The sequence below is a fragment of the Hemicordylus capensis genome, chromosome 2 (genome assembly GCF_027244095.1).
Source record: "Hemicordylus capensis ecotype Gifberg chromosome 2, rHemCap1.1.pri, whole genome shotgun sequence".
Lineage (NCBI taxonomy): Eukaryota > Metazoa > Chordata > Lepidosauria > Squamata > Cordylidae > Hemicordylus > Hemicordylus capensis.
Window position 1 is genome coordinate 98,264,523 of NC_069658.1, and position 16,094 is coordinate 98,280,616.

Here is a 16,094-nt window from a genome sequence, read left to right on the forward strand (position 1 = left end):
CTGGAATACACATAGCATGATCCCTGGTGGATGGGTGCTAGGTATCTTGCTGGGCAGGAAGCATTTTCTGAGTGGGTGTGGGGGGGATTAGATTACCTTTAATAACTTTTTTTTTTTACACTGTTGTGCCTTTCAAGACCCATATTTTTCCAAAGTAAGGATTGGCTGCAAAATAAAAGTGGTGGCACCCCATTTATGGAATAGGCTCCCCAATGAGGCTTGCCTGATACCATCACTTTGTTCTTTTAGACACCAGGTGAAGACCTTTCTGTTCACTCATGCTTTTAAAAATTGATTTTTGAAATGGATCTTTAAAAAGTTTTAAAAATGTATTGTATTTTGTATTTTTTGTTTGTTTTGTGTTGTGACTTGTTGTGTTATGTGTTTTTATAGGATTTTTAAAAGTTGTGTTGTGAGCTACCCAGAGCGCAATTTGTTATTGGGCAGCTAATAAAGTGTATTATTATTACTATCTCTCTACATAATTTTCTAAGGCATACCCGTGGCTAATCCCGTGTGTGGCAGCTCTTGCGAGAGTTCGTGAGCAGAAGCGCCATGGTGATTGGGCAGTGGGGATTCCATATGCAGATAGAGAGAAAGAGCCTGAGAGAGCAGAAGCACCATGTTGATTGGGCAGTGAGGATTCCATATGCACATAGGGAGGAGGAATCTGTGGCACCGTGGTGAATGGGCAGTGGGGATTTCATATGCAGATAGAAAGGAGGAGCCTGTGCTGGTTAAAGCCAGTTGGAATGCAATTGTTACTGGTTGGAAGATGTTCTTGAATGTAGAGAAGAGGAATCTCTCTCTCTGTATATAAAAGGATAGTGGGCAAGGGTCTCCGAAGTGAGGGGTCGTGAGGGAGGAAAGAGCCCCTTCAGGAGAAGGAGGTTGCCGTTGTGTGAATTAAATGAGGAAACAAGATAAACAAGATCTGTTAACTCAGGAAGGGATTGGGGGAGGGAGGGAGAGAGAAAGAGAAAGAGAAAGAAGGAAAAGAAAAAAGGGAGGAGAAGAAAGACTGAGGGGAAGAGCGAGTGGAGGAGAGAGACGGGCCCAAGCCTATCAGCGGCCTGAGGGGAATGAGATGCCATGGCAGTGGCAGCAGCAAGGAAGGGCCCGGTCAACCGCTGCTGCTTCTCTTGTGGGGAGGAGCAGGAGCAGGGCTCGGGTGGGGGTGCGGAGGTCTCTGGGGATAGGGGGCTGCAGCTTGGCCAATAGGCTCCAGAACACTGCAGCCGCGACCAAGAAGGGGGAGGGGGATGGAAGCAACGGGAGGAGGAGGAGCAGGAGCGCGGCTCAGGTGAGGGTGGAAAGATCTTTGAGGTGAGGGGGGCTGTGGCAGGGGTGAGGGGAGCAATCAAGTACTAGCATGCAGATGCTCTGCACAGGTTAAACTAGTTATTACTACTACTACTACTACTACTACTAATGATAATATTACAATGAAACATCTAACTGAAAGACTGAGCAGGTGTTTAGTGTACATGTCGAATCTATAATAGGTTTTTTTCTTGAGCCTTAGCTGCAAGGGTTAAGGTGCAGACAGTGACACTGTAAATTTATATCATTGCTGTCAGGTGCACACAGGGAGTTGAACCATTTAAAATTTCTGGTTCAGGTTCAACAGTATTTGAACTTTCCATTTCACACAGTACTAGCCCCACACTGGTACACTCACTTTCTGAAGTTTGGGCACTTCTGCGTTCTTGTGCAAGAGTGCAAATGCTTTTTGGAGCTTGCCCATGCTCCACAAGTGCTCTGTGAACAGGAACATGTTGCTTAATCCTCAGTGAGGTGTTCCCTCTCTAGCAGAGCACTTTCAGAGCAAGGGATGAACTCTGAAAAAGTATGTGCACCATTGCATAAAAGGGGCCATACTGGAGAGTGGCCATTACAGCACAGGGTCTAGTACTGTGTGGCAGTGGATATTAGGAGCGCCTCAACCACTGCGCTAGAAGTTGGTCACTGACTTTTAAAAAAGTAGTTCAGTAACCAGTTCAGACACTCTGAACCAGTTTTGACTGGTTTAGAATACATTTCTTGTAGAATAATATCAAATTCTTTTGCTTGCAATGTAAATCTACAAAATAAGTTCAATAATACTACTAACTTAACAATCGGTCTTTCTGTGTCTGCTTGCCTGCCTCTCTGTCTATCTCTGTCTCAAGCTGCTCATTGTTGAATTTCTAAGTTTTTTTAAATTAATTAATTAATTTAAACATAAAATAACAGGATAAAAAAACCAGGAATAGCATTAACCATCACTTGAAAGTGAAAGGGAATGAGAGGGAAAGTACATATTTTTAAAAACCTGTTATATGTTTTCATTAATACTACAGAATTTTATCATAGTTGATCACTTTGTTGACAGAATGAATTGGAGCTCAGAAAAGGCTCCTTCTGCACTTACTTGAGTAGCAAGAACTGCAAACACTACTTTTGCTGGTAGAGTTCAGACCTTGATGTTCCTGCTGGAGCACTAGACTACCAGTCCTGAGCCCTGCCTACTAGTCTCTACTGCTGCTTCTCCTCCTTTTTAGATGACTCCCTGGGAATTATAAATTCTTGCATATATAACTAGAGTAGTGGGGAGCCCTCACGACTCCTTGGAAAAGAACCTCTTAGTGCCCCAGTATTGATCCACTTACTCTGAACTGGTTAGCACTTTTTTGTTGTTTAGATGTTTAATTCTGGATCTGATTCAAGTCAGCTTTGAGATTATAGATCCAAATTTAGTTATGGTTCCTTGAAAAAAACCCTCTCTGAACTATTTTTTTTTTAGGGGTTGATTTGGTACAGCATCCTGGTGTACATTTATTATTTTAATTACATACTAGATTGATCAATAATTGATTCACTTCTTAACTTCCAGCCTTCTCCCCTTGAAGCACTGCTAAAGCCCTAGTAAAATATTTTAAAAATTCATTTTGCTGTGTGTGGAAGGCTTCATATTATTAGTTACCTAAAAACTAGATAACAAATTTTTAAGGAACTGTTTCTCAAAGGCTCCTTTTTATAGCCGTGTATACTGAAAGCAACTATTGAGGGAAAGGACCAATATTTGTTCAGAGATGAATTTCATTGTTCAGTTGACTATTTGAAAAATAAACAAGAATGGGAGGATAGTGAAAAAAACAAGAGGACAGTGGGGCCATGCTATGTATGAGGAAAGTGTCATGGATGTGGAAAACGAAAGGCTAAGGGATTAAGCTGACAGCACAGCAGGCAGGAGATTTAGTGAATTTATATTTATCCTGCAAGTGATGTCAGAACCACAACAAGCAAAAGCTGTGAGCTGTTGTGACAGTTTAGCTCCTAGAAAATGGGTAAAAACATGGATGGACATTTAAAAATCTAATGCATGTTTTTCTAGATTCTGTACTTTCGTTTGCTAGGTTTTATATATTCATAGCCCACCCTATCCCTAAGGCTCAGTCTTGGGTACAGTACACTCTCTGTGTGTGTTTGTGTGTGCTTGTATTTACTAATTAGTATGCTTGACAAAAGTCTGCATTTCAAGACAGATTGATCAAAATGAAATTATATCTCCCTGAGAGAGAGAAACTTGGGCTTTGGAGGGAAAGTGCTCATGGGTTCCTTCAGCTTTTCCCCACATGAATCCCTGCCCTCATCACACAATGATTTGTCAGTGTTTTCTCCTTACATTGCAGTATTTAATATGAAGAATGTATGCCCCTGAGTGGGGGGATTGAAACACAGAGCATCACTCACTGCCTTTTCAAGGAGAACTGAGGATGAACCTCATCTTATGTAACTGAATACTAACTTCTGAAACCTTGAGAGTCAAATTGTATGTGAATGGAAGCATTATTTGTGCTTCCATTTTTGTTATTTTTAATTAAAACAGTGGTTGTGGGGGTAAGATTGTGGCATCTAGGATGAGGGCATTTAACTCACTTCCCCTTGTGCTGCAGCAGGGCCATTTTCAGCAGGGTGCAGCACTTAGGACAATGGGGGAGGGGTGTGGAGCCTCAGAGAGAAATGGCAGAGGTGTGGAGATGCGGCACCCAGCAGTGCAGAGCTTCCTGCCTGGAATTTCCATTTTTTCCTCACTGCTGGCCCCAGAGAATGGCTCCCGCTCACCACAGCAGTCTAGCAATTGCCCTCCGACCCAGCTGTGCCCCGGCCCGCGGTGTGCTAGGTTGCACACAGTGGCGACTCTTCTTGGGCTGCGCTCTCCTCTGGGCAAACCAGAGAGGGGTGCAGCCCAGCTGGAGCTCCCACTGTGTGTAGTCAAGCATGACCTGGGGCCTAGCTGGGTTGAGGGGCAGCTGCTGGCCTTCTGTAGCCTGTGGGAGCCATGTTCCGGGGCCAGCCGTAGTGAAAAAAGGGAATCCCAGGCAGGAATCTCTGCACTGCCACTGGTGCGGGGCAAGGGAAGGGCACGGGGCTTGAGTGCTTGCCCCAATAGCATAATAAACTAGAAAAATATCTGTAGTGAGTAGGCTGATTAACACAATTGCAAAAATTCAGTATTTTTTAAAAAAGACTCTCTAATGAGGAAGAAAGGCAGTGAATGGACACTTCTTTCTAGGCCAATTGTGGGAAGACTTGTGCCTGTTCAATGAAATATAAGGTTTTGTATTCTAAAACACTAACAGTAGGTCACAGGTTGTGTTTCAGACTATGCTGTGAATATCTGATAACAAATAACTTGCAACAGTGTTAGTCTGGACATATACCCTGTGTCTTTCCTTGGAAGATGTAGGAGGTTGTCCTGTGTGTTAGGACTGAGAGTTCTTTCTCTACAGAGAACTGTTTCTCTTGCATTTGTTGAGACTTGATAATATGCAAAACTGGTTACTCTTTCATTTCTCCTCTCTCTTTTGTTTCTACTAATACAATGAAATTGTTATGCTTCTGTAGCAGTATTGCAGTTCTATAGATGTCTCAAATTATTACATTAAGTACAACTATGTCATGTCTTCATTGACTTCCTCCTTTTATCACTGCTCCAAACTATGTTACTGTTATCTCAGTTTGCTAGGCAAGGAGAAGATCTTCAGAGTATTTTTGACTCTTATCTTCTTACAGTGAAGTTATCAAATGATTCATAATTCGACTCCTTTCAGTTTATTTGAAAATGCATACTTTTGCTTGAGTCCCAAAACCCAGAGCTAGTTACCTGTGTAATAACTTCTTGGTTGTTCAGATATGACACCTTTTCAGACCTCTCTTTCCCCCATTGCTTTTCATTTGAGGCTGAATCAATGGAATGAGAAAATAATTGCAGTAAAATATTCAGGTGTACAATCAAAACCTTTGGAATGTGCACATTAATTATTATTTTATGTTGAAGACAAAGTAGAATAAATATCTAATCTATTTTCAGATTTTCTCGATGGTACTCGGTGTGCTTTTCTACATTTCCCTTTTCATCCTTGCAACAATCCTGTGAGTTAGGTTGGGATTAGAGATAGCTACTGGCCTAAGTGGTGCAGTGGGGAAATGCTTGACTAACAAGCAGAGGTTGCCGGTTCGAATCCCCGCTGGTACTATGTCAGGTAGCAGCTATATAGGAAGACCTAAAAGGCAGCATCTCACACTGAGGAGGAGGCAATGGTTAACCCCTCCTGTATTCTACCAAAGAAAACCACAAGTTTCTGTGGGTGCCAGGAGTCAAAATCGACTTGACGGTACACTTTACCTTTACTGGCCTAAGGCCACTCCATGAACTTGCTTTTAAAGGAGAATTTGTTTCTGTTACAGTATTGTTGTATATCACTATTTTAATTGCTCTTCAGAGTTTGCTTTATTTGTTGTTGTTCAAAGTGCATGCATTTGTTAAAACTCAGAGACTAAAAGGAGGCACAATAAAAAAAATAAACAATTTTGAAGAGAGAAAAATCAAGACAGTAACTTCAGGGGAGATGCAATTAAAGAAAAAGACCATGTCCCATTGCTAACTTCTTTAGACTTTCTTTAGATTTGATAATGCTAAAAGAAGGTGAAAACAAATACCTTAAAATATTTTAAAACCTTGTCACATTTTGTGAATGTACCTACAGTTTTGGAACTAGTAACAGAAATAGATTTGTTCAGCTTTTACTTTATGGCAGGTTTGCTCAAGTTGTGATCCACCAAGCCAGACATAGATCAGTAGCTGGTGGTCCACCAGGGACTTTATTAGCCTCCAGTGCTTCCTTCCTTCCTGAAGCTGCACACCCAGTGAGTAGCTTCTAGAGCAGTGCTGTCCCAAGAGCACAAGCACAAGCCATTTCCCTTCTCCTTTCTTCTCACTGCAGCCCCCTGAGCCCCTAAGGGACTCTTGGCAACTGTGTGGGTCGCAGCAGGTGGGAGGAATCCCTGGAAACTGGGTAGGCCCCGAAGTCCAGGTGTAAGAGCGCCTCTGGAGACACCTTCCGCAAGTGGAATTTCTTTGACACTCAGGAAGATGTTTTGGAGGGCTCAGGGGGCTGCAACAAAGAGAAGGAGGCGGAAAAATGCCTTCTGCAAGCGCTGTTTCATCAGTGCCGCTCTGGATACTATTCTTTGAGGGAAAGGCGTTGCCAAATACTTAGCGCTCTATATAGCGTGACTGGTAGACTGCCTTTGGCTTATTGGGTCATAAATTCAAATCTCAAATCTTTATTGTTATGGTCATTTGACCAGCAAAACACAAAGTACAAAAGCTTCACATAAAAACGAGCTTTACATAAAAGCGAACTTGGTCAAATAAAATAATAAGCTGTTGAAACATAAAACAGAACCATAACACCCGAGTTCATCCATTACATAAAACAGAGGGCTCCATGCATTATAAGATACTACATCCCAACGGTCTGTCAAAAGTAATTCCAGATAGAACTGCTCAGAACAACTGAGGTGTGCTGTTAAAAAAGGACTTATATATCTCTCCTGCAAAGTTCGATAAAACTGACAATTCAAGATAACATGGGCTTTTGACTCCACTTCCCCAGAACCACAAGGGCAGACACGCTCTTTATAGGGGATCTTACAGTATCTCTCCTCCCGGACAGCCATTTCTAAGGCATTACACCGGGCCAGCATCAGAGCAAGAAACGAGGTAGGGTCAAATTGTGCAGGCTGACTTAGGATAACTGACAGTCTGTACTGAAAATGGCTTTGGCAATGACAAATTTGTTGGGAAGTAAGCACAAGCTGCGAAAAGAACATGGGTATCTCCCCTATGTAAGAGGAGTGAGCACTACACACACAGTATCTGTAACTTGCACATCTCACAATGGGAGATATGCCCAACTTCCCACTTTGCACCTGCAACTTGCACAGAAAGTAGAAAAAGAAAAAATGCAAGCAGCTTGTGCTTACTTCCCAACAAATTTGTCATTGCCAAAGCCATTTTCAGTACAGACTGTCAGTTACCCTAAGTCAGCCTGCACAATTTGACCCTACCTTGTTTCTTGCTCTGATGCTGGCCCGGTGTAATGCCTTAGAAATGGCTGTCCGGGAGGAGAGATACTGTAAGATCCCCTATAAAGAGCGTGTCTGCCCTTGTGGTTCTGGGGAAGTGGAGTCAAAAGCCCATGTTATCTTGAATTGTCAGTTTTATCGAACTTTGCAGGAGAGATATATAAGTCCTTTTTTAACAGCACACCTCAGTTGTTCTGAGCAGTTCTATCTGGAATTACTTTTGACAGATGTTACAGAAGCAGAAAAAGAGGAAGCACAAGTCACTTGCAACACCTGTGCACTATTAAATGTGGCGCTTTAACATGGAAAGCCCTTACCTGTGTAGACACTTCATTTGGCCAACAACGTGTTTAAAATGCACTTACTGCATGTGCAAGCCTATATGTATGCAGTGTTGCCCATGTAGTTTGCACTGTTAGCATCTGCTGGTGGCCTGCAGATATGGTAAGCCATGTAAAGATGGCTAAGTTGAACAACTACACAGGCTAGTATTATTTGATCAGCCATGTCACATTTAAATAAGTGCTGACGTTATCCTGTTGTACCTAAGAATCTAAGAATATGTATTCTTTGCAGATAGATTTTTTTGCTTAATATATTTATCAGACTTTTTTGTTGGAGGCACAGACTAATTACTACCTGATCTTTCTTTTCGCAAAGATTTCTTTTTTGTTTAGAATGAGACACGCAAACTTGCTATGCATCAACATCTGAACTTCCATTCTGAATCTGAGAGCCTTTGGGACTTTTCCTGAGAAAGAAAGCTGTCTATTTCACTATAAGTTTTATTGCTTGTTTTATTTTTATTGTTATTTGCTTTGATTCAAACATGATAAAAGTGATACATAAGTAAAATAAAAAATAAATATGTCATCCGTATTTGATCATTGTCAACAACACTGCTTTCTAGCTCATACTTGTAGATATTCATTCTAGAATATTGGGTAAAAATAAGGAAAACCTTTTGCTTTAATGAGTTGCTTAAATTCCTTTTTTATGCATCATCACATAAATCTAGTTACACACTCAACCAGCATTCGACTGGTCCCTGTGAGTGAAAATTATTTTCTGTTTTAACTTGAGAACTTAATTACTTCACTAGAATCTCTGAATTAATTTTCATACTTGGCTTGACTATTTGTATCTTGGAGATATAACTCTGGAGACTGCTGAGGTTTGAAGGATAAGAGTAATCAGTTCAAATTTAGAAAAATTCTTTCCAGCTGAGCATAACAAAATCCCCAAAGAATAAGAGACAGAATAGTTAAGTGAAATGTGAATTGTAAATTACAGAGTTGCAGGGCATTCAGTTTCAAGCAGTTTAAAAAAGAAACCTTCTCACTAGCTTAATTTATATTAGAAGCAACAGAAGAATCAGAGCTGTGGGGGCAAAAACTCCCCCCCCCCTTGTAGTTCATCATATTGTAAATGCAAGATAGGCCTCCAGGATATATTCTCCATCATTTCTGGTGACTTTCCTGGCATCACCATAGCTATTCTTTTGTAAGTTCAGAGTACATCAATTCTTGATATAACGGGAGTTATGTTGTTATAACTGTGAGGATATAAGGAAGTGTAGTCATTTAGTCAGACCAATGGTCTCTTTAGCTCATTAGTGTGAACTAGAATGACACTCCAAGGTTGCTTAAAAACATAAGAGCCTTGCTAGATCAGGCCAAAACCCATCTAGCCCAGCATTCTGTTTCCCACAATAGTCAGTCAGATGCCCCTGGAAGCTCATAATCAGGCGATGGAAGACATGATACCACCCCCTCTCCTGACATAGCTCCCTTGCAACTGGTATTCAGAGGTGTACTGTCCTGGATCCTAGAGTAACATATAGCCATCAAGACTAGAAGGCTTTGATAGGCTTGTGCCAGTCATCTTTAAACTCAAGTGTTTTCTACAACTGACCTATTGCCTTTTCTTGAGCTACTGACTTGAAGACCTTAAGTTTGAAGCAAGCCTTTTCTGTGAGTAGCCGAGCCCAATTGTGTGACAAAGTATAGATGTGCAATCTGTTCACATTTCTGTGGATGTATATCCTCATCTGGACACAGCTATTTATATTCAGAAAGGGCAATTCTTCATGTGTGATAAAGCATTGAGGGGGTATACAAAAAGGACCCCATTAAATTAGATAAGCTATCCCTTTCTAAGTCATTGATTGACTTACTCCTATTGGGGAGGGGGGAAGGTCATAATTCTAAAAGCATTTCATCTGAGCATCCACTGTTTATTTGAGTGGAGCATATGTAGGAATTCTGTTCACGTCTGACATGGAACCCCAGGGTAAAAAAGTTTTCCCAGACTCCTCATCAGGGGCGTAGTTAGGGGAGAGGGGGCCTGTATTTCCTTCTCTCCCCAGCGCCTCCTAGGAGATAATGAAGAAAATAGGGAAGGGTGGCATTGGGGGCCCCCAGGAGCTCGGTGGCCCGGGTTCTTTGAACTTATCCACTCAATTATAGTTATGCCCATGCTCCTCACCAGTCAATTTTGCAAGGATATTTAAAAAAAAAAAGACTTCATAAAAGTCTGGAAGTTGATTGTTTCCCACCACACTGACTGTTAGATGCCTTGGTTCTCTCATAAAACCCTCCAGATTATCTGGTTATTAGGAAGGTAAACATAGCAAAGTGATAACATGAGCAGGCTTCAGAGAGTACAAATATAAAAAGTCCCATAATATTGTTGGCAAAAAGTAAAATGTGTGTGTGTGTGTTTTAAAGCAAATTGGAGATCACATGGCATTTAAACGGAAAGGGAAGAAATTGTTTCTAAAACTCACACACTTACACACACACACTTACACACACACATACACACACTTCCTTAGGTAAATGCCTTCCTGTACTGCCTGGCAAGATAGGATACCCAGCAGGATCCCACAGACTTATATTGTTCTACTGGTTCAAGCTATTGAAGAGCATTGCAAAATGGAATTTGCAAAATGGGATTTGTCATGTGTTATTTGGGCAGCTCCAGGCAAACCATGTGCTTTACCTAGGCATAAGAAAGAGAGTATGTGGGGGGGGGGGAGATAACTGAATTTGTTGAGACCCTTCCTTCATTCCTTTTCACTGAGAAAACAGTTACTATAGGAAGTCCTCTTACAATTTATTTCTGAGAACTTACATCAAAAGGTCTTAACTCAGACCTACTTTTAAATTAAACACAAACTCTTTCTTGTAGGCAAGCTGTTTACAAGTGGGCTTTGGGGACCTTGGAAAAAATGGAGGTGATCAGGTTAAGTTAGCCAGGCCTGAAAAATGTTGGTTAATATAGGCTGTTTTCTTCACAAAGTCTCACCGACATGAAGTGGATTTGCAGCAGTGTCTGTCGGATTGCTCTTTTTGTCTTTGATATACTGAGGGCCAACATGGCTTACACAGTAGATGCATTTTTCTGTGCATATGTTGGAATTTGCCATAATTACTGTAGAGCATGAAGGGAATACATTTTTCAATAAACATGTAGTGAACCTCTGCCAGGGATCCGCAGGCAATCACATCTCTTTGGCACTCACCCACCACATGTCTCGGGTGATACGTCTTTTCTCGTGAATGTGTTCACTGGGAGATGTGTATATACTATTCAGTGAACAAGTCTGCTATGTAAAAAATGAATTGACCTTTCATGATGGCATGTTTGTTTGTTTGTTTGTTTATTTATTTATTTATTTATTTATTTATTTATTTATTTATTTATTTAATATATCTCTATACCCTCCAAAACTTGCATCTCTGGGCGGTTTACAATTCAAATCATTTAAACATTAAACTCCTTAACATTAAAAAAATTAAAAACCTAACATTTAAAATATTAAAACTATAAATAATTAAAAGCCAGAAATCTAATTAAAAGCCTGGGTGAATAAATATGTTTTCAGTTCCTTTTTAAAAGTTGCCAGAGATGGGGAGGCTCTTATTTCAAGAGGGAGCTCATTACAAAGTCCAGGGACAGCAACGGAGAAGGCCCGTTCCCGAGTAGCCACCAGACATGTTGACTGGTGAATTTACAGTATTCACCAGAGAAAGATATGTACAGTAAAAGAAATGGAGATTCATCTTACACATCTTTCAACTAGGCAGGAGTTTGTAACAAACTCTGGAACTGCATAAATGAGCAAAAAAACAGTTAATGATGTTGCATGCAATCCTGAATACACTTGCTGGTGCTGTGATCTTCACCATTTTTCAAGTTGGGGCCGTGTTGGCAAAAAAAACCTCCTTTAGTGTGACAGATATTTCCTGCTGGACTGACCTCCACACAGTGCTGAGCTTAGCAATGAGGGATCTTTAAGAGAAATAGAGTCCCACCTTTGATAATTAATCTCAGTCTTACCCTCCAAGAATAAACATGTATGTTTTTAAAAGTCTCTAATATTATAACATGTATGAAGGTAGAAGCCATGGAGAGCTAGGTGAAGCTAGGAGCTCTCTCCCATGCTCTATGCCGATACCTTCATTGCTGCACTTTCTTTCTGGAAGAGATCATGGAGGAGGAAGGTAGCTGATGAGGCTCGAGCCCTGAGCAATTCATTGGGGGGCTGTGCCCCATGGGCCACCCCTAATCATACCACTGGAGTTTGAGAGGGTTCAGTTTCCCTTAAAGGAGCCCCACTGACACTGGGCAAAGCGCAACATTGTGCAGCGGGAATGGTCGCCTCTGCACAGTGCTAGGGGAGCTGTGTGGAGTACATGGCATTGGCCCAAGCTTTGCAAAGGCCTATTAAACAATTAGTCAGGGAGTTGCATTTAGGGTTGAAGGTAGCCACCACTGGCTCCTGGGCCTTGCACTGTGCTAGGGAGTAAGCCTCGTTGAGTACAATGAGATTTAGTTCATACATAGATTGTTGCGTTAGCTGAGTAGTTATGCTATAATCAGCAGCAGATTTCTTAAAATGTTGATATACTTAATTAATGAAAACAGTTTAATTCATTCGAAGACACAAGAGAATGCAAAGCAATGGGCATTACTTATAAGTGTGAACTGAGGCTCTACTAATTAATATGTGGCATATTTTGCAGTGAAGTGATACAAATATTTTTTCCCCATCTGGCTTCTCTGCTGAGGGACTCCCACAGCTTAGTCAGCTTGATGGTGGAATATCAGCTTGTGAAATGCCTTCCAGTGGATGGGAACATTACAGACTGTTGCAATTCTGATGCAGAAAGTTGCAGTATGTCTTATTTTGATGAGTAAGTTGCAGGCTGTGACAGTCTTATGGAATATGAGAAATAGTTGCCAGAGGTTCCATCTCATTGTTGCCAGTAATTCCATCTCATTGTCTGGATACATGTAGACCTGAGGCTCTCATGAAAGGTTTATCATTTGATAATGCTAATTATCATCATATTCTCCTTACTGTTGGTATGAGACAAATTTTTTTTATTTAAAAAAATTAGAACACTGAGAACTGCCAAAGTTCTAATTGTTTTCCCTTCTTGGTTGTGTCTTTCCAAAGGAATGGTCCATGGCTTTTGCTAGGGGCTGCAGGCATGCTTCAGAGCACAGCTGTGATATTTTAGCCTAATGCAAAGTAAGGTAGAATGCTGCTTCTTAGTGGCAGAGTGGGGAGGGTCATAAGATATGCAGGCATAACAGCATATGACTGAAAGGGACCAGAAAGTTCATGAGTCCAGTTCTTTGTCCCCAAGTCTGGACCTCACCCCACACAGCAGCTCTTAAAAGATTGACGCAGGACATACTTGTCCCAGGCAAAGAGCAGATGTGAACACAATGCACCAGAATTGATGATGCAGTGTTGGGGACCAGCCAGTGATGCTTCCCACCACCACCTAGTCATTTGGATGAAGAAGAACCCTTATTGTCACAAGAGGAGAGAGGAGATAATATTGATGAAAAAGATGCTTCCTTCTTTGCCTGGGGCACAGGACAGGACAGAGCCACTGTCAAGCCTGCTTCACAATTGGGAAACTTCTATATATTGACACAGTAACAAGACTAGACATTGCTGGAGCTGTGAGGATTTTAATCAGGAAAGTGAGTACACCCACCAAAAATGACTGGATTGCCGTTAAAAGACCAGGTAGGTACCTTAAAGGTACAGCTCATCTAAAACTTAAATTGTCATCTAGTAGTAATCCTAGAATAGAGGGTTTTGTGGATGCAGACTGGGCAGAAGACAGAACAGATCGCTTCTTTTATGGAGGTGGAGTGATTAGTTGGTGCAGTCAAAAGCAGGACGCTATTGCTCTTCACAGGAATATGTGGCAGCCACTCAGGCTTGCCAGGAAATGGCATGGATACACAAATTGTTTTAAGACTTTGGAGCTGATGAACTAAAACCAACTGAATTGTTTGAGAACAATCAAAGTTGTATTTTGCTTTCACAAACGGAGAGGACAAAATCCGGAACAAAGCATATTGACACAAAATATCTTTATGTACGTGATGTACAAGGAAAGGGGTATAATACTTGGTATAAAGGTGGTTTTTTGGAAGGTTGATAATGGAGGGCTGTTGAATTCCCGATTGATGTATGTAATTATGAGATATTCAAGAGATGTTAACTGCATAGTTACTTTTATCTTTCTTCTTTTTCTATGTTCTTTTTCTATTTCCGTTGTCTTGTTGGACAAATAATAAAAATATCTTAAAAGAAAAAAAGGAAAAGGGTCTTGTGGAGTTCAAATACTGCCCAATGGAGAAGATGTTAGCAGATGTATTCACAAAGCCATTGCCAAGAGAACTTTTTCTTGCATTGTGAGAGATGATGGGAGTTGTTGATTGGTGTTCGAGCAATGAGAAGGAGAGTTAGAAGTGAGAATTCTAAAGCATTGCTCTTAGCACCCTGGTAACCTCTTCTGGCCACTGGAGGCATGATGAGATGTTAATAGGGCTGTCTTGGTCAGTTAGAATTGTCCAGTTGTTGAAGGCTAGTGCCTGTTTGGGTATGTTGGTCAATGGCTCTCATTCAGAATGTGATATTTTAGTTTCTTAATACATCTTTCTTTGTTTTTTTTTTAACTCAACCTACTGTCTCCAGGTAATATCTTGGGCTAAAGTTATTTTCTACCAGAGCATAATTTGCTGTGAAGATTTTAATATTTCTCTTCATACCCCCTCAACAATTGGAACAGTTTAGAGTGCACCATTATTGATGGACTGACTTCCTAGAATGCTCATCATCACGTTATTATTATATATTATTTTACACAGTCAGACAGGTGTTATTGACTGGTTTGTTTTATCCAGACATCGAGTCCTTCCCAAGGACCTGCAAAGCCAGAATTTTATTGTCAATGTTGTTGCTGTTGTTATAGATATCATCGCAGAATATAGGCTGTTCTGAGTAAAGCTGCTTTTTGTAATTGGCTGCTGGTGATTTCTGTGGCCCCTATGGTGTTGAGGTGCTCTTCAAGTTGTTTTGGAACTGCACCCAGGGAGCCAATTACCACTGGGATTATTTTGGCCTTTTTCTGCCACAGCCTTTCAATTTCAATTTGTAGATCTTTGGATTTTGTGATTTTTTCTATTTCTTTTTCTTCTATTCTGCTGTCTCCAGGTATTGCTATGCCGATTATTTTAACTTGTTTTTCTTTCTTCTCGACTACAGTTATATCTGGTGTATTGTGTGGCAGATGTTTGTCTGTTTGTAGTCGGAAGTCCCATAATATTTTTGCATCTTCATTTTCTACAACTTTTTCACTTTTATGGTCCCACCAATTTTTGGCTACAGGTAGCTTGTATTTTTTGCAGATGTTCCAGTGTATCATCCCTGCTACCTTGTCATGTCTTTATTTGTAGTCAGTCTGTGCAATCTTTTTACAACAGCTGATAAAGTGGTCCACGGTTTCATCTGCTTCTTTACAAAGGTGGCACTTGCTGTTTGTTGTTGACTTTTCTACTTTTGCTCTTATTGCATTTGTTCTTAGTGCCTGTTCTTGTGCAGCCAGTATTAAACCCTCTGTTTCTTTCTTCAAGTTGCCATTCTTAAGCCATTGCCAGGTCTTGGTGATGTCTGATTTTCCACTTATATTGTGCAAATATTGACCATGCAGTGGCTTATTTTTCTGCTCGGTTCTTGACTTGTTCTTTCTTGTATGCCTGCTTTGTTTCATTGGTGTTGAATAGTTTCTCGTTATTGACCATTTTCAGTGCATCTTCTTCACTGTCCTTGATATATCCTATATAGCCTATCTACATCACTGCGGGGGTGCAGAGCATGATTGATGGTCATTATTTTCCAGGTCTTACAATCTAGCGTCTCTAGCTCTGCCTGGGTCCAGTCTATTATTCCTGCAGTGTATCTGATAATAGGTATAGCCCAGGTGTTTATGGCTTGTATGGCGTTCCCGCCATTGAGTTTGGACTTGAGGATTTTTCTAACTCTCCTGATGTATTCACTCCCAATTTTTCTTTTAACTTCAGTGTGTGCGATGTTATCAGCCTGGAGAATGCCCAAATATTTGTAATGTTCTTTCTCTTCCAGGTTCTTGATCTTGCTTCTATTGGGCAGTTCTATTCCTTCTGTTTTTCTTATTTTTCCTCTGTTCCTTATTAATGCAGCACACTTGTCTAGTCCAAACTCCATTGCTATATCGCTACTGAATATACGGACAGTGTTTAGCAGTGATTCGATTTCTGACTGGGACTTTCCATACAACTTCAGATCGTCCATGTACAGCAGATGGTTGATTTGACTTGATGTT

At 40.8% G+C, this 16,094-nt stretch overlaps 1 protein-coding gene across 8 annotated transcripts in view; it reads left to right on the forward strand.

The window, feature by feature from the left end:
* FRMD3 (FERM domain containing 3) overlaps positions 1-16,094 on the forward strand; it is a 225,423-nt gene that overhangs the window by 11,818 nt on the left and 197,511 nt on the right. Inside the window, exon 1 of one of the 8 annotated variants that reach the window (XM_053292925.1) lies at positions 12,652-12,789. The exons of 5 other annotated variants lie outside the window; for them this stretch is intronic. In XM_053292925.1, the coding sequence (XP_053148900.1) occupies positions 12,757-12,789 (33 nt within the window). In that variant the 5' untranslated portion in view covers positions 12,652-12,756. Of the gene's footprint in view, positions 1-12,651; positions 12,790-12,818; positions 13,469-14,312; positions 14,334-16,094 lie in introns of those variants that run through there. 2 more of the 8 variants (XM_053292926.1, XM_053292930.1) reach the window with 2 other exon arrangements.